The sequence below is a fragment of the Vidua macroura genome, chromosome Z (genome assembly GCF_024509145.1).
Source record: "Vidua macroura isolate BioBank_ID:100142 chromosome Z, ASM2450914v1, whole genome shotgun sequence".
Classification (NCBI taxonomy): Eukaryota; Metazoa; Chordata; class Aves; order Passeriformes; family Viduidae; genus Vidua; species Vidua macroura.
In genome coordinates, this window is record NC_071611.1 from 68,214,385 (window position 1) to 68,239,693 (window position 25,309).

The window sequence follows — 25,309 nt, forward strand, 5'->3', positions numbered from 1 at the left end:
AGCAGAACCCAGGAGACAGAAGCCTTCCGGACCGAAAGGGCGACTGTCTCTGGAACTGGTCCCGAACGCTGCTTGCAATCCTGGAGAAGGCTGGTCACAGAGCAGGCAATCTCTAGGAGACGGTCAAAGACTGGACCCGCTGATGTCTGGTCTGATCGGGGCCAATTATACAGTTACATCACTGAGATACATGCATATTCATGTGTTTCGTACACTGTTCAAGCATTCTTTCAAACTTTCTGATGTTTTGGGAACTCCTTTGTTTGATTTCTTCACACTCTGGCTTATCTGCATGATCCTGGGTATCAGGTCAATATATTTTATTTCTTCTTGTGTCTCCGTCCTGCTGCCTTACATCCTCTGATAAGGATTTAGTATGTCCTCCTTAAATTTAACGTGGTATTCTCTAATTGTCCTCTGGTGCTCTGGTTTGTGTCATGCTTATCTTATCACGTGGACGGGTCGGTCAGTGGATGGCCTTACATTGTTCTTCTTAGTTACACAAAAGCCTTTTCTGTAGTGCAGTACATTCATCACACTCTTATTTCCACAATTGATACACAGATATTATATTCATTGCACTATTTCTATGAGCAATACAGTGCATACTTAAGCTGAGAGATGATAGTATATTCACAAGCAGCTAAAAGGAGTTACAACTGGTACTGTTTCTAAATACCTACAATCCCTGACCACATGCAAAAGCTAATGCATAAATGTGAAAGCCAATATTATGTAGTCATTTTACACAGACTTTTGCTGCAATTTTGTTCAGGTTTAATAAACCTTTGAAATTTTAAAAGTGAGCGTAATTTCTCATAAAGTTAATATTCAAAACCCTATTTGTTGGGGAATGGCTGCAGGAACAGGGCCATGGATCGATGGAACAATTGTTCCAGGAGTCCTCTGTGTAAGACCCCAAAACAGCTCTGTGCCTGGGAACAGCACTGTGTCTGGCCTGGGAAACCGCAATGTGTTTGGGCCTGGGAATCAGTACACTGTGCTTGGCCTAGAAACAGTACACATCACATGTACAGATAGCAAAGGCAGTATATCCTTGAGAAATGAGTTGTACAAGAACAAGATGTAAAACAAGCTGTTCCTAGTAAAGTAAAATGTATCAAGCTATAGGATGAAGAACTTAGATGCAGCTGAAACTGCACATAAGAGAACATGGAACAATGAACCTTTATGAATTAACCAATGAGAAGCTTGTTGCTGATATTGCATGTAAAAGACTATATAAACTGACAGGATTTCTGAATAAATCGGAGCTTGCTTATCAATCATATTGATTGTGTGCTTGTCTTCCCTCACCGCTCACGGCCCCTATTAAGTCTTTATTCTTCTTCCCTGAGAAGAAGTCCATGTCAGTTAATAAAGCTTTCTAAAATAAATTAATGGATTCAGCTGATTGCAATGATCGTGGCTTGTGTGTCTTACAGAGGGCACATACTAAGAGGGACACGGATAGGCGGATTGGGAAGTCCTGAGTACCTCCCAAGTAGCTCAGCCAAGGGGGAAAGTGAATGAGGAGAAAATGCAGCCAGGAAAGGAGAAAAGAAGGCTACTTGCTCCAGCTAATTGAGAGAGACCCTGATGGACTCCCTCCCTTTGTTCCAACCAAGGGACTTTTACAGGACTCTTCTGTCTCCTTTGTGGACACAAGCCTCGAGCCACATGAATTTGACACTCAGGGGAGTGGGGGGCGGGGGCTTGGGGGGTGCTGGAGCTCCACTACCTGAGAAGGGGGGAGAATAAACCAGTGGAAACCAGTCCAGACTGGGGCAGCTGAGGAAAGTTCAGAGTCACAAGGGGCCACTGGCAGCGAGGCAGGAGCGGCGGGAGTGATGGACAAGGGGAGGCTGGGGAGAAGTTCACTCTGAGTTGTTCACCTGAGCGAGTGACAATGGGGGAAAAGTGCCCTCAGGGATTGGCTGGGAGGGTACACAAAATGACCCCAAAAAGGCTCAAAAACCTCCTCAAAATTTACACAAAACTGACCAAAATGGAATAAATTTGAATAACTATGAAGCATTTGAAGCTATATTTTAGTTACATTTAAACAATGGAGTGTGGGAAAGGCAGACTGTGAACTGAAATGTGGCAAAACCAAGAAAAACCCTAAATCCCCTTTAAGAATCCCTCAAAATTAAGTAAAATTGAGTAGAAGCATAATAAATATGAAAAAATATAAATCAGTTAAAGCCATAATTAACATATAAGTAAAAATGGGGACATGTAATATGGGGCTTGGGGTGCTCAAATGCCTCAAGAAAGTACCAGAAAACCCCAAGCACCACATTCCCCTCATGCCTGGGCTGCCTGTCCAGAAGCTCAAGTAGAAGAGTCCTCCAGGAACTCAAGGGAGCAGCAGCCCTGGTGCTGGGGCACAGCCTGTGGCGAAAGGGCTCAGTGGCCCAAATGTGTGCTTTGGAAAGCAGAGTTGGGTTCCTAAATCCTGTCAGAGCTCTCTCTAACAGACCTGTGGTGGCTGAGGGATGTACGTGGGAAGGCTTTGCCAGCCTTGAACTGGACTTGTTGATCATCTGAGCTCTGTTCTCTCTGGGAGCCTGTTCCCTTCCCCTTGCCCCAGGGCAGAGTGTTGGTGAAGGCTGGAGCTGGAGGCTCCGTCTGCCCCGAGAGCCGGTACCGTGGGGCTGCAGATGCTCCTGCCAGCGTGGGCTTGTCTGAGCCGGGTCTTGTGCCTCTTTCAGGTGTCCCTGCTGCAGTCACAGCTGGCTCAAGACTGACAGCACTGGCAGAACTACACTGAGACCTGTGCAAGGACCAGCCAGGAGCTGTCAGACCTTCAGCAGGAGCTGTCCTGCTCCTTTGCAGCTCTGCTCAAGGAGCCCAAAGCTGCTCTTGTGGAAGCAGAGACTTGAAGCTGCATCGGTCTCTGATCCTGAACTGGCAGTGACATCCTGGGGCCATCCGTCTCTGGAGAGACAGGTCCTGCAGAAGGCAGGTGCAGCTCTTCTCTTCCACGCAGGATTTGTGCCCTGCTCAGAAGCCAATTCATGTCAACTGTGGCACAAAATTCCTCCCTAGGGCACAGACAAACGCTATTGAAGATGAGGGCAAAAAGTACCTGCCAAGGTTTTTACATGCAGACTCATTTAGTTCTTGAAGCTCTGTTCCTAGAGAGGAATCTTTGATGTAAGCAGCAAGACTTTTCTTCTGTCTAGAAGACCTAGTGATATATTGCCAAACAGAGAGCAGAGAAAAAAATGCACTTGTGGTTGTCTCAGGATTCTTAATCTATTTTGTGAGCCTTAAACACTGCAGCTCTTGGCATTTCTCTGTAGGAATTTGAAAAGCCCCTGAAACACCATTCTTCCTCCTCATGTGGCTGTTCTAAAGGCAAAGCTTTACTTTCTATGAATATTTGTAAGCAGCAAGAACCTTTGTAGGCTTTTTCTTCCATCTCTCCTTTGTCAGGAAAGACAGAAGGATTCCTGTGACTCAGGAACCAAGCGCATCCCTAAAGAGCCTGCAGGTCTTGAGAATGCTGAGCCTTCAAACTGACACTGTCTGCACCAGCAACTTTGAACTCATGTTATGAGCCAGGTCCCTGCCCAGCTGCCCAACAGGGCTCTGGGGACACGGGGGAGGCAGGGCCCGTGCCAGGACCAGCAGGGAGCTGGGATGGGGGGAGAGCCAGGGAGGACCTCTCCAACAGCCCCTGGAATGCTGGGCTATGGACCCTGGAAACCATCACAAAAGCCATGGAATGTTGGGGGTTGGACCCTGACAACCCTCACAAAGGCCATGGAATGTTGGGGGCTGGATCCTGGCAACCATCACAAAGGCCATGGAATGTTGGGGCTTGGACCCTGGCAACCATCACAAAGGCCATGGAATGTTGGGGGCTGGATCCTGGCAACAATCAACAGCTCGTGGCTATTGGGGTTTGGACCCTGGAGCTGTCAACAGCTCATGAACTTTGGGGCTTGGACCTTGCAAAGGCCAAGGGCACTTTGATTGTGTGCTATTGACCCTGCAAAGGCCAAGAACCTTTGGATATTGGGGTTTAGACCCTGCAAAGGCCAAGAGCCTTTGTGCACTGGGGTTTAGACCCTGCAAAGGCCAAGAGCCTTTGTGCACTGGGGTTTAGACCCTGCAAAGGCCAAGAGCCTTTGTGCACTGGGGTTTAGACCCTGCAAAGGCCAAGGGCATTTGTGCACTGGGGTTTAGACCCTGCTAAGGCCAAGAGCCTTTGTGCACTGGGGTTTAGACCCTGCAAAGGCCAAGAGCCTTTGTGCACTGGGGTTTAGACCCTGCAAAGGCCAAGGGCCTTTGTGCACTGGGGTTTAGACCCTGCAAAGGCCAAGAGCCTTTGTGCACTGGGGTTTAGACCCTGCAAAGGCCAAGGGCCTTTGTGCACTGGGGTTTAGACCCTGCAAAGGCCAAGGGCCTTTGTGCACTGGGGTTTAGACCCTGCAAAGGCCAAGAGCCTTTGTGCACTGCTGTTTACTCTCCACTTGTGCCGAGGGACAGATGGAGACCCGGCGGGTGAGTGAGAAAGCTGCTGCTCTCCTTGTGCCAAGCCCAGCAGGGACCTGGGAGGGCCTGGGGTGGGCCTCGGGAAACATTTCCCTTTGGAAATAGCAAGGGATTAACAGTTGGCTGTTCCAGAGCTGGCAGCAGCTTTGGTGCTTGCCATGGGGACAGGTGTGGGGGGGAATGGGTGGCTCCTGGCCATCCCAGAGCACAGCCACATCTCCTCCTCCGTCCTTGTCTCACTGGAGGTCGTGGGTACAAACAAGGGAGCAGCTTTTCATTGCCTTCCCCTCACCCAAATTACAGCACAGCTCAGCGCTTCCCAGAGTCAAGAATGGGTTTCTCCCAGACATCTCTGAAATGATCGCCAGGGGTCCAGAGGAGGTCACAAGGATGATAGAAAGATGCTCCAAGGGCTGGAGCACCTGTGGCAAGGGAAAAGGATGCAAGAGTTGGGGTTGTCTAGCCTGGAGAATGTACCAGGGTGACCTTAGAGTCCCTTCCAATGCATGAAAGGGCTGTAAGAGAGCTGGAGATGGACTTAAGCCAGGGGCCTGCAGGGACAGGACAAAGGATAGTGGTTTCCCACCAAGACAGAGCAAGGATGGATGGGATATTGGGAGGGAATTCTGCCCTCTGAGGGTGCTGAGGCCCTGGCACCCAGGCTTGAGGTTGCCCAGAGAAGCAGTGGCTGCCCCTGGATCCCTGGCACTGTTCAAGGCCAGACTGAATGGGGCTCTGGGCAACTCGCCTTCTGGTGTTCTTAGAAGTGATGAGACACCTTCCAGCATGTTCATTTGCGCTGCTGTCAAACTACTGGGCTGAAAATATTCCCAAGGAGGGGAGGAAGAGCTCAGCTGGAATTGCTGTGCTCTGGGACAGGCTGGGAAGCACTCAGAGGCGACTGCCTCAGGGGCAGCCATGCAGTCTGAGTGTGCTCTTCCCTGTGCTCTTGCAGGGAGCTCGAGGGCTTTCTCAGCAGGGACATTCCTCCAGAGCCCCTGAGGTGAGTAAAGTGTGCTGAGCTGGCTGGCATTTTGAAACTGGTTCTCCATGAGTGGACACTGGTTCCTGTGGGATCAGAAGAGGCATCTCAGTGCTGCTTTGCAATAGGAACAGAATACCTGACTAACAGCTGGATGTGGGCTTTCAGGCACTGGTAGACGACAGTGACAGCATGGCCAATTCCATCATCTGCACCGACAATCCTGGGAATAGCCTCTCAACTCTGACATCCACTGATGAGCAGCATCCCTTTGAAGTGGTTCGGGAAGCTACAGAGAATTGTGGGCACATTCATCAATATTTTGATCAAATGGAAGGGAGAGGCCAGAGGATCAGAAGCCGCTTCCAGCTGATAGACCCTCTGCTAGAAGAAATCAGGAGGTGAGCATTTCCTCCTCCTCCTGCTGCATTCCAGAAAAAACCTGCTTCCAGGCCTGGGAGTTCAGAGGTGTCCTGAGTGAAGAAGTCACCTGCCTACCATGTGTAGGCCTCAGTGTGTCTCTCGAGCATCGTCCTGTCTATTTTTTTCATGCTCTACTGTGACTGCCAAGGCTGTCTGGGAGATGCAGAGCCATGTTGGAATAGAAGACTCCTTCTTCTCACCGTGCTACTTCCCTGAATTCTGTTCTTTGCATAACCCTGCTCAGCCACTGCTTCTCACTGAAGGAAGGCAAACCCCTGCCTTTCCCTTTGCCTTTGGAGGATTTTCTTGGGAGGGAAAGAGCAAGGTCTTCCTTAGCCCACTGTCCCCAGCTCCATCCTGGAGTGCTGAAAATGGCATTGCTGACTCTTCAGGCCTCTTGATTCTTCTGACTGAGCCTTGTCTCTGCAGTGACTGTGCAAACCTTGAGAAGTCCAGGGAAATGCAGCTGCAGTGCCCTGGAATCCCGGAGCCAGGAGCCTTGTGTCTGCGTCTGAAGAACACCAAGCAGCAGAAGGAAACATCAGCCCAGGCAGAACAGGCAGAACAGCAGGACAGGATGGAGGTTGGTTTTGGAAATGAGACTGGTTTTCCCTTGAAAACTCGTCTTGCCCCTTCTTGTACAGTGGAGGACTTGGCTGCACTCGAGGGAGAAGGCCCATCGTTGTAGAGCGAGCTGGAAGTCAAGAGGCAGTCATTGGAGGAATTGCAGCTTCAGAGGGATCTGCTGAAGCAAGAGAGGCATGATGTTAGCATGGCTCTGAACACCTTATTCCTAGGCAGCACCTGTGGGAGTGGGAGTTGAGGCAGCCAGATCAGCCCAGATGCTGTTGCTGGCAGTAGAAGACAGGCACACTGCTGTGCACACCTGGCTCGAGATGGCACATGCCTTTACTAGCCAGGGATATGTGTGTTCATCAGCAAAGCGTTGCATACTTCTGCAAAATGTGTTGCTTTGGGCAGCCACAGAGCCTCTAAAATGGGGAACGGAGTTGGGGAAGGGTCTGGAGCACAGGTGTGGCCAGGAGCAGCTGAGGGAGCTGGGGGGGGCGCTCAGGCTGGAGAAAAGGAGGCTCAGGAGGCACCTTCTTGCTCTCTACAGCTCTCTGTGACAGGAAGCTGCAGCCAGGTGAGGGTCAGGCTCTGCTCCCAGGGAACAAGGGGCAGGACAAGAGGAAACAGCCCCAGGCTGTGCCAGAGGAGGTTTGGATTGGGTGTTACAGGATAGCTGCAGGAGAAGGCTTTGCTTCTGATGGTCTCCGTCAGACAGTCTCAGTTCTGGGGAATGTAGTAGGTTTGGGAAATGCACAGCAGAGGTTTTGTTTCGGCCACATCAGCCAGATGCCCATCAGTCATGAAATGTCTGCTCAGCACAAGAGCCATTTCACTGTGAGGCATCCTCTCCTTGCAGAGTTGCTTTGAATATGTAAAGGAGGTGACACTTTGATGGGAGTCTTGTTCTTGAAGGGGGAAATCCTGTATATTTCCCCTTGATTCAGCAATCAAATTAGTTTTCCCCAACCTGCCAGAAAATTTTCAGCAATGAAATAGATCCAGAGAGAAATTTTGTTTTCCAAGTGGCAGTTGTGGAAGACGCAGTGCTTTTGGGTGACAACACGGAGTTTGGAGTAGGGATGTTTGTTGGGAAGGAGCTGACTGGTCCCAGGCAAGCCAGCAGGGCCTGACACAGCACTTGCAAGGTAACATTGCCAGAGGCTTTTGGCAGCCCAGGCTATCAGAGCTGCATAGGGCAGATGCTGTGAAAGTAGATGCTTTTTTCTCCAAAGCCACACTGTCTCTGTTGACATTGCATGGTTTGGGGAATTCCTTGTGTCCAAACCCATGTTCATATTTCTAAATATCTGGAAGGGGAGGTGAGAGGAGCAAGTTTGCTGTTAATAGAAAGGTGCTTGGCCTTGGCCATCTGAGAGCAGCCAGTGGGGAGAGAGGAGAGGAAAGCCAAGTGCTGATCCACGCCAGGACGTGTGCCTGCAAGGGGAGAACTCGTCCTGAGTGGCAGCAGGGAATGACAGACTGATCTGGCCATTGCTGCTCCAAGAGAGGGCAGTGGGGCTCTCGGGGATGGAGCCATGGAAACTCTGCACAGGAGAGGTGGAAAAACCACTGCTGTCAGCCCAACCCCAGGGAAGGAAATGCTGGGGGCGGGTTTGCTCTTCCCTTCCTCCCTGGTGGAGAGCACATCCTCGTGGCACTGCCTTAATCCTGCTTAGCATGGACTTGAAATCCTGGCTGCAGTTCTGGCAGCTCCTCCCCAGAAGAGCACTGGAGTGGAGCTGCAAGAGGCTGGGGAAGGGCAGAAAGGAAGCTGGGACAGGCTGAGTGAGCTGGGAAAGCGCAGCATTAAGGGGGGAGCCCAGCAAAGGTCTGCAGCATCCCGAGGGGCAGAGAGAGAGGGGCAGCCTGTGCCTGCCCCTGCAGCAGGAGTCCAGATGGGATCTGAAAAGCAAACCGAGAGAGGGAATGAGTGACATTTTTTCTCCCTGTTTTGGCAGCATGAACGGGAATTGAACCGGCAGCGCATGAGAGATCTGGAAACGACGAATGAAATGCATGCACCTGAGATGGGAAATCGTAAGGAAAACGCTCAAGAATCGGAAGTGGAGAAGGAAGGCGTGCAGGAAGAGCTGGAGCATGGGGCTGCTTCTTTGAAGAAATGGAGAGAGAAGGCTGAAGTACTGACTGCTGCACTGATGAAGAGTGAAATTGCCAAGGGTCATCTGATGAAACACTTGGACATGCTGAAGGGAAAGTCTGGTATCCAGGCAGGCACTGGCACTGACCTTCAGTCCACTCCAGGGTCCCTGGAAGATTCCAGTGCTGTTTCCCATGAAGAGGTGGGTCTCTATCCCTGTCAGTCCAGGCCTGCTCGGGTAAAGCAGCCCAGGCTGCAGCAGGCAGCCTTGTCTGTCTGCCTGGCTCCAGCCAGAGACCATTGACTGCCAGATTGTTTCCTGGCTTGCCCAGAATGACTGATCCAGCTCTGGAGCTTGCTGTTCAAATCAGCTCCAGGCCAAAAGCTGGGCATGAGGAGCTGCTTTTCCCGTGCCCACGCAACACGTGGGGCTTTGCATTTGGTGTGGGAAGTAATGGAGCAGGAGAGCAGAGTGATGGACTAAACTGAGTGATGGACTAAACTGGAGCAATGGCTGAAAATCAGCTGTACTCCTGGTGCTTAGAGAAAATGGTATTGGCACTTGTAGAAGACGCAGTGCTTTTGGGTGACAACACGGAGTTTGGAGTAGGGATGTTTGTTGGGAAGGAGCTGACTGGTCCCAGGCAAGCCAGCAGGGCCTGACACAGCACTTGCAAGGTAACATTGCCAGAGGCTTTTGGCAGCCCAGGCTATCAGAGCTGCATAGGGCAGATGCTGTGAAAGTAGATGCTTTTTTCTCCGAAGCCACACTGTCTCTGTTGACATTGCATGGTTTGGGGAATTCCTTGTGTCCAAACCCATGTTCATATTTCTAAATATCTGGAAGGGGAGGTGAGAGGAGCAGGTTTGCTGTTAATAGAAAGGTGCTTGGCCTTGGCCATCTGAGAGCAGCCAGTGGGGAGAGAGGAGAGGAAAGCCAAGTGCTGATCCACGCCAGGACGTGTGCCTGCAAGGGGAGAACTCGTCCTGAGTGGCAGCAGGGAATGACAGACTGATCTGGCCATTGCTGCTCCAAGAGAGGGCAGTGGGGCTCTCGGGGATGGAGCCATGGAAACTCTGCACAGGAGAGGTGGAAAAACCACTGCTGTCAGCCCAACCCCAGGGAAGGAAATGCTGGGGGCGGGTTTGCTCTTCCCTTCCTCCCTGATGGAGAGCACATCCTCGTGGCACTGCCTTAATCCTGCTTAGCATGGACTTGAAATCCTGGCTGCAGTTCTGGCAGCTCCTCCCCAGAAGAGCACTGGAGTGGAGCTGCAAGAGGCTGGGGAAGGGCAGAAAGGAAGCTGGGACAGGCTGAGTGAGCTGGGAAAGCGCAGCATTGAGGGGGGAGCCCAGCAAAGGTCTGCAGCATCCCGAGGGGCAGAGAGAGAGGGGCAGCCTGTGCCTGCCCCTGCAGCAGGAGTCCAGATGGGATCTGAAAAGCAAACCGAGAGAGGGAATGAATGACATTTTTTCTCCCTGTTTTGGCAGCATGAACGGGAATTGAACCGGCAGCGCATGAGAGATCTGGAAACGACGAATGAAATGCATGCACCTGAGATGGGAAATCGTAAGGAAAACGCTCAAGAATCGGAAGTGGAGAAGGAAGGCGTGCAGGAAGAGCTGGAGCATGGGGCTGCTTCTTTGAAGAAATGGAGAGAGAAGGCTGAAGTACTGACTGCTGCACTGATGAAGAGTGAAATTGCCAAGGGTCATCTGATGAAACACTTGGACATGCTGAAGGGAAAGTCTGGTATCCAGGCAGGCACTGGCACTGACCTTCAGTCCACTCCAGGGTCCCTGGAAGATTCCAGTGCTGTTTCCCATGAAGAGGTGGGTCTCTATCCCTGTCAGTCCAGGCCTGCTCGGGTAAAGCAGCCCGGGCTGCAGCAGGCAGCCTTGTCTGTCTGCCTGGCTCCAGCCAGAGACCATTGACTGCCAGATTGTTTCCTGGCTTGCCCAGAATGACTGATCCAGCTCTGGAGCTTGCTGTTCAAATCAGCTCCAGGCCAAAAGCTGGGCATGAGGAGCTGCTTTTCCCGTGCCCACGCAACACGTGGGGCTTTGCATTTGGTGTGGGAAGTAATGGAGCAGGAGAGCAGAGTGATGGACTAAACTGAGTGATGGACTAAACTGGAGCAATGGCTGAAAATCAGCTGCACTCCTGGTGCTTAGAGAAAATGGTATTGGCAGTTGTAGAAGACGCAGTGCTTTTGGGTGACAACACGGAGTTTGGAGTAGGGATGTTTGTTGGGAAGGAGCTGACTGGTCCCAAGCAAGCCAGCAGGGCCTGACACAGCACTTGCAAGGTAACATTGCCAGAGGCTTTTGGCAGCCCAGGCTATCAGAGCTGCATAGGGCAGATGCTGTGAAAGTAGATGCTTTTTTCTCCGAAGCCACACTGTCTCTGTTGACATTGCATGGTTTGGGGAATTCCTTGTGTCCAAACCCATGTTCATATTTCTAAATATCTGGAAGGGGAGGTGAGAGGAGCAGGTTTGCTGTTAATAGAAAGGTGCTTGGCCTTGGCCATCTGAGAGCAGCCAGTGGGGAGAGAGGAGAGGAAAGCCAAGTGCTGATCCACGCCAGGACGTGTGCCTGCAAGGGGAGAACTCGTCCTGAGTGGCAGCAGGGAATGACAGACTGATCTGGCCATTGCTGCTCCAAGAGAGGGCAGTGGGGCTCTCGGGGATGGAGCCATGGAAACTCTGCACAGGAGAGGTGGAAAAACCACTGCTGTCAGCCCAACCCCAGGGAAGGAAATGCTGGGGGCGGGTTTGCTCTTCCCTTCCTCCCTGATGGAGAGCACATCCTCGTGGCACTGCCTTAATCCTGCTTAGCATGGACTTGAAATCCTGGCTGCAGTTCTGGCAGCTCCTCCCCAGAAGAGCACTGGAGTGGAGCTGCAAGAGGCTGGGGAAGGGCAGAAAGGAAGCTGGGACAGGCTGAGTGAGCTGGGAAAGCGCAGCATTGAGGGGGGAGCCCAGCAAAGGTCTGCAGCATCCCGAGGGGCAGAGAGAGAGGGGCAGCCTGTGCCTGCCCCTGCAGCAGGAGTCCAGATGGGATCTGAAAAGCAAACCGAGAGAGGGAATGAATGACATTTTTTCTCCCTGTTTTGGCAGCATGAACGGGAATTGAACCGGCAGCGCATGAGAGATCTGGAAACGACGAATGAAATGCATGCACCTGAGATGCGAAATCGTAAGGAAAACACTCCAGAATCGGAGGTGGAGAAGGAAGGCGTGCAGCAAGAGTTGGAGCATGGGGCTGCTTCTTTGAAGAAATGGAGAGAGAAGGCTGAAGTACTGACTGCTGCACTGATGAAGAGTGAAATTGCCAAGGGTCATCTGATGAAACACTTGGACATGCTGAAGGGAAAGTCTGGTATCCAGGCAGGCACTGGCACTGACCTTCAGTCCACTCCAGGGTCCCTGGAAGATTCCAGTGCTGTTTCCCATGAAGAGGTGGGTCTCTATCCCTGTCAGTCCAGGCCTGCTCGGGTAAAGCAGCCCGGGCTGCAGCAGGCAGCCTTGTCTGTCTGCCTGGCTCCAGCCAGAGACCATTGACTGCCAGATTGTTTCCTGGCTTGCCCAGAATGACTGATCCAGCTCTGGAGCTTGCTGTTCAAATCAGCTCCAGGCCAAAAGCTGGGCATGAGGAGCTGCTTTTCCCGTGCCCATGCAACACGTGGGGCTTTGCATTTGGTGTGGGAAGTAATGGAGCAGGTGAGCAGAGTGATGGACTAAACTGAGTGATGGACTAAACTGGAGCAATGGCTGAAAATCAGCTGCACTCCTGGTGCTTAGAGAAAATGGTATTGGCAGTTGTAGAAGACGCAGTGCTTTTGGGTGACAACACGGAGTTTGGAGTAGGGATGTTTGTTGGGAAGGAGCTGTCTGGTCCCAGGCAAGCCAGCAGGGCCTGACACAGCACTTGCAAGGTAACATTGCCAGAGGCTTTTGGCAGCCCAGGCTATCAGAGCTGCATAGGGCAGATGCTGTGAAACTTTGAGGCCAGAGCACAGGTGCTCCTTGTCTGGCTGCCTGCGCGGTGCCACTGGCTGGCTCTGCACAGGGCTCCCGAGGAAGGGCTCGAGCTGTACCTTGTCCCACTTCCAGGTTTCCCAGGAGCAAGATTCATCGAGCTGGTCTCTGGAGCAGCTGAGCCCAGAACCCTCTGGCCAAGGGCACGCACTGGCCCGGGTGCGCCGAGAGGAGGAGCTGCTGGGCCAGAAGGCTGACCATGAGGGCCGACTGGCAGCCACGGAGTGGCTCCGACAAGACCTTTCCAGGCAGCTGGCAGAGACCAGGTAAAGGCAGGGAGCAGAGCCTTTTCTGATATTTGTACCTTCCATGGACAGAATATGGAAGAATCTCAAGGGGAAAAAAAAAAAAAAAAAAAGCACCACAATGTGAAGGTTATTTTTCTGACATCAAAAGCCAGCAAAGCTCTTGTGAGCCTTGGGCTCCTGTTTGTGACACTGAGCACACTCCTGTGGGAAGTCCAAAGCCATCCACTAGCCCTGAACTGAGTAGTAGTTAAACCATGCAGATGCTGAGTGAAACCTCAAGTTTCTCTTGGGTTTGGTTCCTTGTTCTGGGCATTGAACATCCCTCATTCTTTACCAAGTAGCTTGACATGATCCTGATCTTCAGAACTGAAGCTTCGTCTTCAGCATTCCAGGCTCTTCCCTTGGAACGTTGGGAGTAGCATGCTGCCATTCAGGGGGAAGCCAAAGGCTCCTGCTGAAAATCTTGAGGGCTTTCTGCTTCCAAGCACACTCTTGAGAAGTGTGGGACAGGACCTAGAGCAGGTTAGAGAGCATCAGGGAATGCTCCTTGGAATTTGCAACAGCCTCTGGGGATTCTTGCTGATTGTTGATGGGCACCCAGCTGCCAAACCTGCCAATGTCCCTTTGGATGGTCCCTCTCACTCTGTAAAGAAGGACAAGTCCCTTGGGCTACTACCTGCTTGGCCAGCAACACTAAACGAAAGGTGGCAAGTCTACTCCATGGCCTTGCAAGAGTTTAAACGGCAGTCTCTGCATTCAGGTAGTTGTTGTTCAGACCAAAGGGTGTTCTGAATTTTTACAAGTGCTGCCGTGACCATGAGATTTTACTGTGTCATGCAAAGTAGATCTGAAGTCTCGTAAATACAGGGGGCCTGGAGGATGATGTACCTTTATGTCCATTATCAAGAGCATTAAAAAGCCAGCAGTCAGCCAGGACAAGAGCCTGTTGTGTCCCCCTGCAGAGCAGCTTGGAAGTGCTGATGAGAGAAGGGCTGTGGGCAGGGGCTGGGCTTTTGCTCGTCGCTCCAGCCTGTTTGGGCACAGCTACCCAGTGTCGTAGGTCAGGATCAGCAGCTGAAGGTTTGGCTGTTGAGGCCAAGTTGGGCTGGGCTGTCTGTGCTATGCCAGGCCATAAGGAAGGCCTGGGCAGTCCCTCTGAGGGCCCTGCTCTGCTATTGAAATGGAACTTGCCTTCTCTGGGCAAGTTTCCCCATTTCCCATACTCAGGTGTGGGGATCTTGAGCCACGTTGTCCTGGAATAACCAAGCTGCTGTGGGTGTCTGGAGCAAGCAACTCATGTCTCTCCGTATGTGCAACTTGTAGGTCAGCAAAGGAGAGCCTGGAATCCAGGCTGTTTGCTGCTCAGCAGCAGATATTTCAGCTGGAGGTGACCAGGAACCTTCTGGAGGCTCAAGTGCTCACAGTCACACAGGCCAAGGAGGTGATAGAAGGTGAGAACCTCATGTGCTTTGTTTGTGGTGCTGCCCCTGCCTAGAGAAGCTAAGCTCCCTGTAAAGCTGCCTCTGTCCACAGGGCTTCTGAGGAGTGGTGGGGCTTCTGGCACTGAAAGGGCCTGAGGTCAGTAAAGTCAGTAAAGACTCTGACTCTTGCTGTTGGTCGTGTTTGCAGGACAAGTGAAGTGCCTGCAACGTGAGCTGGAAGCAGAGAGAGCTCTCAGGAGGCAGGAACGGGAAGACACAGCTCAACAGCTCCTGCAGGCAGAGCAGCAGCACCACAAAAGCCTCAGGCTTCAGGGAACTGCTCAGCAACTGGGAATAAAGAAGCTCCTGCAAGACCTGGTAGGGACTTCTGAATTGTCCAAGCCAGCCCTGTGGGTCGGTTTAGCACAAGCAGAGCCTGAGGGTGTGAAAGGGCAGCAATCCTCTGCCAGAGGCCTCCTGCTGCTGGGCCAGGCAGCAGAGTCAGCAGCTCGGACTTGGAGGTGCCCGAAGGCCCCCACGATGGTGCTGGGACAGTAAATGCAGCCACGGCTCCACTGAGGGTGTACGAGGAGTTGCAGAGCGGGTTGGGCAGTGCCCACCCAAAACGTGGCAGCCCAGGGCAGGAGCATCCCCGAGTCCCACCTGCCACGTGGAGCAGATGCCAGCGTGGAGCAGATGCCAACAGTGCTGCTGGCTGCAGGTGTGGGAACTCGGCTCCTTTCTTGCTGTGCTTCCATGGTGGACAGAGGGATTAGCTTTGGGCTGGAAGCAAATGGAACAGGCCCCTTGTCCCTGGTCCTTCAGTCCTTGTGACTGGGGCATCAGAGAGCGGAAGGTGACACCTCCTTTTCTGAGTGCTTGGACTCAACGCTTGGGAAGGCCTTTGCCAAGAGAAGAGATTCCACGAGTCTGTGATTCTTGCACCTGCTGAGCCTCCTTTTGAATTCCATGACAGGATACCGTTTCTGGAGTGCTGTTGCTTTTTCCTGTTGGGGGTTGTGGGAGGGATGAAGCTTCACCTTTTTCAGCAAGGAGCTTGCCTGGGACTTCATCTTGCAAATTTTTCCTCCCCTCCTCAGGCAAGTGAGCGCAAAAGGCACCGTGCAGAGATGAAGGAGATGCTGGAGCAATGGGAAAAAGAGAAGGCAGAGAGAGAGCAGGAGCACAGGAAGGTGCAGTTTGAGATGAGGCAGAAAGTTGCCACCCTGCTGGCCCAACAAGAAGAACTAATGAGATTTGAAAACGCCAAGCGAGAGGTAATGATTGTGAGAGGAGAACTGGTGTGATTTTTTGCAAGGCTGGAGCTGTGGGAGATGGCAGGAGGTGGGGATGTGTGGAGCACGCCCTCCGTGTCTTCTACATTGAACTAGGGGAGGTTGAAAGCTGAACGGGGCTGTCTTTGGGACCAGGTATGAGCCCTCTCATAGGAAGCCAGGCAGAAACATCAGCTGTCAGCTGAGATTTTTGTGCTGCTCTTGTGCTCTGTTGTTCTAAGATGTACCTCAGGGTACCTTCACCGTTCTCTTTCCACTCCCCTTTTGGTGTTCATAGCCAAAGTGAGTTTGTAGCTCTTTTCTTATGTGGGAACGGGGAGGGCGCAGCAGGAACACTGACAAGAGAAAAATCTTTTTAAAGACTTGCCGGGAGTATTTCTGAACAGTAACCCAGAGATGTCTTCTGGGCTGTCTTTTAAGTCACTTTCTGGGAAGTTGTGTCTGCCCCGGGGCAGGCAGTGGCGCAGGGGAGCAGCAGCCGAGTGCTGTGAGAGCACGTGAGCCCATCAGTCTTTGCCTCTGCCACACGGATGTTGCAGGAGAAGTGTGAAGCCCTCTGCTCTTTCCTTCTGTGCAGGTGCTGCTGGAAGAGCAGAAGGAGAAGAGTGCTTTATCAGAGGCACTGCTCCAAACTCAGGAAGAGCTCAGCCGAGCCCACCAGCAGGTCCAGCAGCTCAGGCAGGAGGTGAAAGAGCAGCAGGAGAAGAGCCAGGTAAGTGTGAGTAGGCAGGCAACAGAGGGCAGGGCAGTGACAAGGGCACAAAAGGCAGCTCCTGGGACTGAGGAGGCAAGGGCTGCTTCAGGCCCTGGGAGCACAGAGCCTGGTAAGCTCCAGAGCTCAGCCCCAGGAAGGAAGGCTTGCAGTGGAAGCGGAGCTGGGTAGAGAAGCCGAAAGAAGCAGCTGAAGGAATGGGATTTTGAGGCAGCAAGTGGAACAAGCTGAGCCTGAGGGCAGGTTCCAGGAAGTTGCTCTGCATTTTGTTGCCAGACCATCAAGGCAAATCTGCAAGCTGAGCTGCAGGAAGCTCACAGTGACATCCAGGCAGCACAGAGGAGGCACGAGGAAGAGCTACAAGGCCTCAAAGAGGAAATGAATCTGCTCCTTGAGCAGAGGGAGGCTCTACAAAAGCAGGTGAGTGAAACAGCAGTGGCACTGCAGCCATGCAGCGTGGGGTCTGTGGCCTTCTTGCTTTTCCGTGGCAGAGCAGCAGCTGATGGGGTGATCCCCGGGGCTGTCTCGGGCTCTGGGGGCTCCACGGCAGCTGCTCTGAAGGACACCCAGAGCTCTGCCGAATCTCAGCTGCTGCTCTGGACAGCTGGGCTAGTCCTCTGGGCTGTTGGCCAGCAACCACCAGCATGGATTCCTGCTGGCCTCTCCTAGCTAGCCTTGGTTTGGGAGGTGCTTTTCAGGTGCCCTTGGTGGTGGGCCACTTAGAGACTGAAACAAGTGGTCCATATCCAGTGTGAATCTGGAGCTCTCAGGCCAGGGAGAAATGGAAAGTTGTCCTTTAGCTTTCCTCACAGCTTGGTGCTGTGGCTGACAGTGACAAGCTGTGGCTGTAGCCTCTGACTGCTTTGTTCTTTTGGACTGGAGGTGGGAGAGTTGACATCTCAGCTGGCAGCCTGCCGAGAGTCCCAGGAAACGACTGTCCAGAGAGCCCAGCAAGATGTGAGGGAGGCCCAGGAAGAGTTCAGGCAGCAGCTGCTGGAGATTGAGCACGTCCAGAAGATGCTGAAGGAGGCGGAAAATCAGAAAAAGGAGCTGCAAGTGCATCTGGAGTACTTGGAGAGGGAATGGAGTCAATGGGAAGAAGTGGCACAGCAAAATTCAGAATTGCAGGCTTCCGTGAATGCCCTAGAGAGTGAAAAAGACAGGTAAATGAAGGCCTGTGGGACTCTGCATGGTGGTGAATGGATTCCCTCTTTGCCATCTTTGCACTGCCAGGCATTTCACTGGCAGCATTTCCTAACTTGCAGATTCTGAACTCTCCGTGCAGACACTTCTCATTGTCTGGATGTTGTCTTTCATTTTCTTTTCTTTGAAGCCATCAGATAAGAGTTTTTCTGCAGACAAAGGATTTGGGGGTAGCTCTTTCCATCTAGGGGGTATTGTGTTGTTAGGTGGGTGTGTTGACACTGTCCGAGCTTCATTGTAAGGAGCTGGATGCATCCATCAGCTCCACCTTGGGTCCTGTAACTTGAAGCCTTTGGGATGTGGATCAGCCTGGCTTCTGATGCTTTTTCTGGGCAGAACCATCTTAAGGCCCTGATTGCTGATCTTAGGCCAGATTGCCCTCAGAGGTAGCCCAGAAACAAGAACGGCTCTGTTGCATCGTTCCTCATGAACTGTGCCCCGGTGCCTGGAGGGGGTCAAGCAGCCTCCCTGCCACCCTGCACAGTCACAGGCATTACTGACTCTGCAAAGAATGCAAGACACAGGACCAAGGTATGGGGGGCTCCTCCAGCTGATCAAGTCCTGCCGGTCTTCAGTGCCACAGGATTCTTCTTCCAAGAAGAAGGCAAAGGAAAGGCAGGGCTCTCCTGCTTGCCTGGAGCCTTCTGTGTCTTCCATCAGGTTTTGCTCCAAGCCTCGGTTGCCACTTGGGCCTTTGTTTCTCCAGCTGAAAGTAGGGTGGGTGCTGGTAAATCTTAGGGAACTTGCCAGACAGCCCCTGGCTGTGGGGTGCTGCTCCTCCTACCTGGACGTAGAAGATGGGGGAAGGAAATGTCTCTTCCATGTTGACCAAACCTCCCTCCCTTGGAGCCTGGTTAGTCAGAAGAAAATTGTTCCTCTCCTCTAATGTCTTCATTGCAAGACTTGGTTAGGTTTGTATTCACATTCCCATCTCAAAAAGAAGGTAGGGCGTGTAGGCAGGACCTCCCTGTTCTTTCAGGGCCAAAAGCAGAGTAGGCACATGCTGGGCTCTGACTGCAGGAGGAATAAACAGCCAAGTTGTTTAGACAAACCTCATCAGACAGAGGAGTTTTTCCCTGAGGTGCCGCAAGTCCTACCAGTTCATAAAATGTGATATCACATAGTAATGAGTTGCTTGCTTCCCTTCTAGGCTGATCCTGTCTCTGGAGGAAAAGCACCAGTGCCTCAGAAGGGTGGAAAAACAGAACCTGGCGCTGAACAATCACGCGTCTCCGTTATTTTCTGCTCTTAAGAGGGCAGAGAAGTTCTGTTCTGAGCAGAGAATACAAATGCAGGAGTTCAACACCCAGGTAAGCTGTGCAGTGGCATCCACTTCTCCAGGGACACACAACAGCACCTTTGGCTTGGAGGCCCCAACCTCTTTCCCCTCCCAGCAGCATCCACAGCTGCCGTGTTCTGCCCGGGGCTGCTGCTGCACCCTGAGGCCGAGGCTGGATCTGCTGTCTGCTGCCAAAGTTTTCCACCATTCTCTCCTGGGCCCCAGCAGGAAATCTGGGAGGGGAAGCAGCAGCAGACTCCTCTGGAGCTTCTCTGTCCCTCAGTTAGCAGTGTCGTCCCAGACGGAGCTGGTGCCTGTGCCGGGCCCTGAGCAATGTGGGGACACAGAGGTGCCTCTGGCAGGCTGGGCAGGGCACTTCCAGCGCAGCCATCTCAGCTGCTGTTCAGAGCTGCAGCCTCAAGGATGCCCATTGCCTCCCTTTCCCTCTTTTCTCTACATTTGTCTCCATTGGAATCCCTGCTTCTGTTGTTCCTTTTGGTTTCGGCATGGTTTTTGCCTGAAATAATTTCTTCTTTGTTGCTCTCCCTCTGGCCCACTCTGCGGCCTCAGGAGCAGCCCTGTCCCTGAGGCTCTGTGCATCCATCTTCCAGATCTGGGCCCTGCAGGACCTGCAGGTGGAGGCTTCCCAGACAACTCGAGAGAAGCAGCTGCTGCAGGAACTGCACAAGTCTGGAGCAGGAGAATGTGCTTTGAGGGACTCTGTGGACGTGCTGGAGGCTGAGGTGTCTGAGCTGCGTGTGAGGCTCCAGAGCTCTGATGACAAGGCTCTTGCCTTGGCCATACAGTGTAAGGCCGTGGAGCTGGAGCTGAGGAAGACGCAGGTTCAGAGGGACAATCTCAGAGCCCGCAGCCTGGAGCTGCAGGAGTTGGAGGAAAGTGAGAAAGGTACAGCTTCTCCTCTCCCACTCACTGCCCCTTGCTGTCTCAGCAGCTAAGGAGCTGTAGCTGGATGCCTCAGCTTGATTCCCCCAAACTCCAGGCCCTGCCAGAGCCTCCAGGCTATTGGCCTCTCTGGAGCAGGGCTGCACAGGCATCCCCTCTCCTTTGTCTCTCTTGGCTTGTTCACTCTGCACAAGGCCAAGAGCAAACACACTTTCCTATCCCTCTGAACCTTGCCCCTTTCATTCCTGCTTTTTTCTCGGCCTGGAAGTTTCCTGCCTTCCTGTCAGCTTTGGAGCCCTTGTGGGCTTAGGGCCTGGCAAACACAGGCAGGCAGAGAAGACAGCGCTGTTGTCTCTGCAGCATGCACATCAGTTTGCCTTTGCTTTGCTTTTCCCCTTCTCCTTTCCCCTTCCCCTTCCCTGCTGCAGATTTGTGGAAGGCAGCAGTCAAGCACATTTCTCGAGAAACTGCCCTGGAGAAAGAGGCCACTGAAAGATGGGAAGAGGCTGTGACTCTTTGTCAGGAGGTGGCATCTCTGAAGAGGAAATTGGAGAACCTGGAGAAGGACAGGATGGATGTGCCGGTGAGATTGGCAGATGCCACAAAGGGCCATTTCCTAGCTGTGTTTGCACATTCTGTTCAGAGTTCTAAGGAGCAGAATTTTCCAGTTAAACTTTCCCAATTGCATTCTTCTGAATAAGGAAGAAAGGATGTTGTAGTCATGTAAAATTCAGCTAATGCTGCTGATTTTCCTCCATGATGGGCTTCTGTGCCCTAGATGCTTTTTTCTCCGAAGCCACACTGTCTCTGTTGACATTGCATGGTTTGGGGAATTCCTTGTGTCCAAAAACATATTCATATTTCTAAATATCTGGAAGGGGAGGTGAGAGGAGCAAGTTTGCTGTTAATAGAAAGGTGCTTGGCCTTGGCCATCTGAGAGCAGCCAGTGGGGAGAGAGGAGAGGAAAGCCAAGTGCTGATCCACACCAGGACGTGTGCCTGCAAGGGGAGAACTCGTCCTGAGTGGCAGCAGGGAATGACAGACTGATCTGGCCATTGCTGCTCCAAGAGAGGGCAGTGGGGCTCTCGGGGATGGAGCCATGGAAACTCTGCACAGGAGAGGTGGAAAACCACTGCTGTCAGCCCAACCCCAGGGAAGGAAATGCTGGGGGCGGGTTTGCTCTTCCCTTCCTCCCTAATGGAGAGCACATCCTCGTGGCACTGCCTTAATCCTGCTTAGCATGGACTTGAAATCCTGGCTGCTCCTCCCCAGAAGAGCACTGGAGTGGAGCACTGGAGTGGGGAAGGGCAGAAAGGAAGCTGGGACAGGCTGAGTGAGCTGGGAAAGCGCAGCATTGAGGGGGGAGCCCAGCAAAGGTCTGCAGCATCCCGAGGGGCAGAGAGAGAGGGGCAGCCTGTGCCTGCCCCTGCAGCAGGAGTCCAGATGGGATCTGAAAAGCAAACCGAGAGAGGGAACGAGTGACATTTTTTCTCCCTGTTTTGGCAGCATGAACGGGAATTGAACTGGCAGCGCATGAGAGATCTGGAAACGACGAATGAAATGCATGCACCTGAGATGCGAAATCGTAAGGAAAACACTCCAGAATCGGAGGTGGAGAAGGAAGGCGTGCAGCAAGAGTTGGAGCATGGGGCTGCTTCTTTGAAGAAATGGAGAGAGAAGGCTGAAGTACTGACTGCTGCACTGATGAAGAGTGAAATTGCCAAGGGCCATCTGATGAAACACTTGGACATGCTGAAGGGAAAGTCTGGTATCCAGGCAGGCACTGGCACTGACCTTCAGTCCACTCCAGGGTCCCTGGAAGATTCCAGTGCTGTTTCCCATGAAGAGGTGGGTCTCTATCCCTGTCAGTCCAGGCCTGCTCGGGTAAAGCAGCCCGGGCTGCAGCAGGCAGCCTTGTCTGTCTGCCTGGCTCCAGCCAGAGACCATTGACTGCCAGATTGTTTCCTGGCTTGCCCAGAAGGACTGATCCAGCTCTGGAGCTTGCTGTTCAAATCAGCTCCAGGCCAAAAGCTGGGCATGAGGAGCTGCTTTTCCTGTGCCCATGTAAGGGGAGGAAACACGTGGGGCTTTGCATTTGGTGTGCAAATTAATGGAGCAGATGAGCAGTGTGATGGGCTAAACCCAGCTGAGTTTTGTACTGAGTGGGCCGAAGAGCAGGTGCACTGCTGTTGCTTTCGGGATGCTTCCCGAGATGGACATTTCTGAGGGACAGCTTCTGTGGTGTTTGAAATATGGGCATCATCTCCTCTCTGAATACCCAGCAGGCAATTGGAGCACAAGTGGAACAGCTGTTATGTGGCTCAGGGACCAGCCTGGAACCCAAGCAGCCTGTTGTATCAGCAGAGGAAGAGAAGAAAGAGAGGCTTGAATTAACCAGTGAGCCCAGGAGAAGTGGCAAACAGGTAAATTGGGCTTTTGCTGCCTCTGCCGAGCCTCAGGCTTCTCTGGAACTTGGCACATTAGCCCAGGCAGTGCTTTGGAGACCTCTGCTTGTTTCCTTGCCTCTCCCTGTCCCTGCTGTGGGCACACCCTTTTGTTTGTTCTCTCTGTTGGGGCAGACCCTGGCTTTCACAAGGGCACTTTCACTCCGCTGCCTCCCTCCCTGGCCCTGTGTTCCCGCGCACACACTGGCCTCTCTTGCACAGCCCCCAGCGAGAGCTTTTTGCTCCCAGTGTTGTCTAGTGCAATTCAGGGTCTCAGAGCAGAGCTCTCCTTGCCATGATATCCGGAAGTCCTTTTGCTCCATGTTTGCTGACAGGTTTCTGTGACCCTCTCTCCCATCCAATGTGCAGGTGGAACCTGAAAGGAGAAGAATCAGAATTTTTAGGAGAGTGTTCTGCCCAGACTACTTTATGTTGCCTGTCCACAAGTCTGCCCATCGAAAACGGTTAACTTTTACAATAGAAGACTCCTCCAGTAGCTCAGGGGAGCAGCAGCCCTCCTGCTGATGCACAGCCTGTGGAGAAAGGGGTCAGTGGCCCAAATGTGTGCTTTGGAAAGCAGAGTTGGGTTCCTAAATCCCATGGGAACTCTCTCTAACAGACCTGTGGTGGCTGAGGGATGTACGTGGGAAGGCTTTGCCAGCCTTGAACTGGACTTCTGAGCTCTGTTCTCTCTGGGAGCCTGTTCCCTTCCCCTTGCCCCAGGGCAGAGTGTTGGTGAAGGCTGGAGCTGGAGGCTCCATCTGCCCCGAGAGCCGGTACCGTGGGGCTGCAGATGCTCCTGCCAGCGTGGGCTTGTCTGAGCCGGGTCTTGTGCCTCTTTCAGGTGTCCCTGCTGCAGTCACAGCTGGCCCAAGACCAACAGGACCACCTGGAGAGCTGTGCAGGGAGCAGGAAGGAGACACGAGGTGCAGAAAGGACCTCCTTGCTTCCTGAACATCTCAGAGAGGAGGCAGCATGCCGCTGGATGTAGTCTTAGACTTAGTCAGTAGTTTATGTTTAAAGGATAGTATAGGTGAAATTGAGTCTTTACACAACTGTGTTCCATAGGATGGAAGACATATTTATAGAAAAATAAAGAGTTTATTATGATCATGATTAAACTAATAGATCTTTATCAGGGTTATTTACTACCCAGCACAGAGACCTATAACTTCCAGTATAGTGCATTATATTTTGAATCAACATGGTAGCAATTCTAGTCAAGCCAGCAAAACCAATTCTTAAAGATTGATGCTACTCATCCAAACCAATGACCATGGCAAACATTTCTCTCAGCCTCAAGGCATGACCTTGAGAGGCAGGGAGGAATCTGCAGAAGGGAGACATGTCACATGAACCACTTTGGTGAGAGCAGGAGAAACCTGCCATGTGTGGAGCTTTTTCATTTGTCCTTAGGAAACTGCAGCCTGTTTATTCTCAGAGTCCCAGAATCTCAGGCTGGGGGAGGCTGGAGGCACCTCTGCAGGTCACCTTGCCCAGCCCCTGCTCCATCAGGGCCACCCAGAGCCAGCTGCCCAGGATGTGTCCAGGTGGCTTTTGAGTCTCTCCAGGGATGGAGACTCCACCACCTCCCTGGGCAGCTGCACCAGTGCTCGACCACTCTCCCAGCGCAGAAGTGTCTCCTGTGCTTGCACAGGGCCCCTCCTGTGTGTCACTTGGTGCCTTAAGACCCCTGCGACTGTCCCTGGCTCTGTGCCCTCTGCAGCCTCCCCCCAGGTATTTACCCCCAGGGATGAGATGCCCTGAGCCTGCTCTGCTCCAGGCTGGGCAGTGCCAGCTCTCTCAGCCTCTCCTCACGGCAGAGATGCTCCAGTCCCTCCATCACCTTTGTGGCCCTGTGCTGGACTCTGTCCAGTCTGTCCCTGTCTCCTGTACTGGGCAGCCCAGCTCTGGGCCCAGCACTCCAGGGCTGGCCTCACTGCTGTGGAGCAGAGGGAAAGGATCCCCTCCCTCCACCAGCTGTGTCACAGCTCCCAGTGCAGCCCAGGACGCTGTTCTGCATTGCTGCAGGAGTGCATTGCTGGCCCATGGGCATCCTGGTGTCCAGCAGGACCCTGCCAAACTTTAGTTTTTCAACTGGGTGGCCCCCAGCAGATACCGGTGCCCGTGGTTGTTCTTTCCCAGGGACACGACTCAGCACTCGTCATTGAACTGTCACCCTTGTTGAACTGTCCCTCTGGATGGCAGCGCTTCTCTCTGGCAGATCAGCCACTGCTCCTGGTTTGTGGGAGGGCACCCACTGGCCCCATCACCCAGTTTACTAACAAAGGTGTCCGAAAGGACTGGACTCAGCACTGTCCTTCAGGCTCCACCGCTAGACTTTGTGCCACTGATCACCGGGGTTCCAAGATTCTGTGCAAGGCATCTCTGCTTGTATGTACAAATTCCAAAAGAATTGTCAGGATTTACAACAGTTGCTCTCTTGGAACATCAGGTAATCTTGATGTTTGCTCCTACCTCTTCACTTCAGCTGATTTTTACAGATTTCTCTTGAGATCATTTAACTTCTGCTGAGGAATTCTAATGAAAAATGGGATCCAAGAAACAAGATGAAGTACAATTAAAAGGAACAAGCTACTTGAAAAGAAAAGAGATCCTATATCTCACTGCTAGGCAATCCAAAGGAAATTGGCTACTTGGCATCAGTGACAAATGTGTGCTGCTGTCCAAGACTGAACATGTTTGTTTATAATGAGAAATTGAGTTTCTAGGAGGCCAAGGATGGTAAAAAAAAACACAGCAGGGGTCATGCCACACAATAACAGAATTAATCTCTTCACTCCCCTTCAGACTTCGTGTGGATTTTGTGTATGCATAAGCCAAAACAAATGGAAAGGGAAAGGACTTTTCTTCAGATGAATGACAGCATTGCAAACTGTGCACATGAAAAAGGAAATACATTTCACTCTCACAGGGCTAAAAACCTTTCTAAACACTGTCTCTGAAGTCTCCAAAGCCTTTTCACCGATCTGCAGCAAAGCAGAAAGAGGTCGTTATCACCTTGGCCTCACCTTGTGTCAAAAGAAAAAAATTTAAAAACTACATAACCTGTACCAAATTACATATAACCCTTATTCATATAATAGTAATAAATATAATAATGGAAATGACAGAGTTGGTGATCAAAGCATAAATGCATTATAACGTGTAGAGTT

The 25,309-nt window shown here is 52.3% G+C and overlaps 1 protein-coding gene across 4 annotated transcripts; it reads left to right on the forward strand.

Annotated features, from left to right (window-relative positions):
* The first annotated feature begins 3,920 nt into the window (after nucleotides 1-3,920).
* Nucleotides 3,921-23,258, forward strand: LOC128822472 (centrosome-associated protein CEP250-like). 4 transcript variants are annotated; one of them, XM_054004195.1, is made up of 21 exons: nucleotides 3,921-4,518; nucleotides 5,465-5,512; nucleotides 5,660-5,892; nucleotides 6,344-6,497; nucleotides 8,446-8,787; nucleotides 10,077-10,418; nucleotides 11,708-12,049; nucleotides 12,704-12,894; nucleotides 14,200-14,327; nucleotides 14,506-14,675; nucleotides 15,398-15,574; nucleotides 16,170-16,304; nucleotides 16,581-16,724; nucleotides 17,187-17,467; nucleotides 18,658-18,817; nucleotides 19,398-19,692; nucleotides 20,118-20,272; nucleotides 21,196-21,537; nucleotides 21,972-22,112; nucleotides 22,503-22,680; nucleotides 22,978-23,258. In XM_054004195.1, the coding sequence occupies exons 1-20, from the start codon at nucleotides 4,504-4,506 to the stop codon at nucleotides 22,656-22,658; spliced, it is 3,951 nt and encodes a 1,316-aa protein (XP_053860170.1). In that variant the 5' UTR covers nucleotides 3,921-4,503; the 3' UTR covers nucleotides 22,659-22,680; nucleotides 22,978-23,258. The 4 variants fall into 4 exon arrangements, with proteins under 4 accessions (XP_053860170.1, XP_053860171.1, XP_053860172.1 ...); XM_054004196.1 differs by having other exon boundaries at nucleotides 21,975-22,112; XM_054004197.1 differs by lacking the exons at nucleotides 5,660-5,892; nucleotides 6,344-6,497.
* The last annotated feature ends 2,051 nt before the right edge of the window (nucleotides 23,259-25,309 follow it).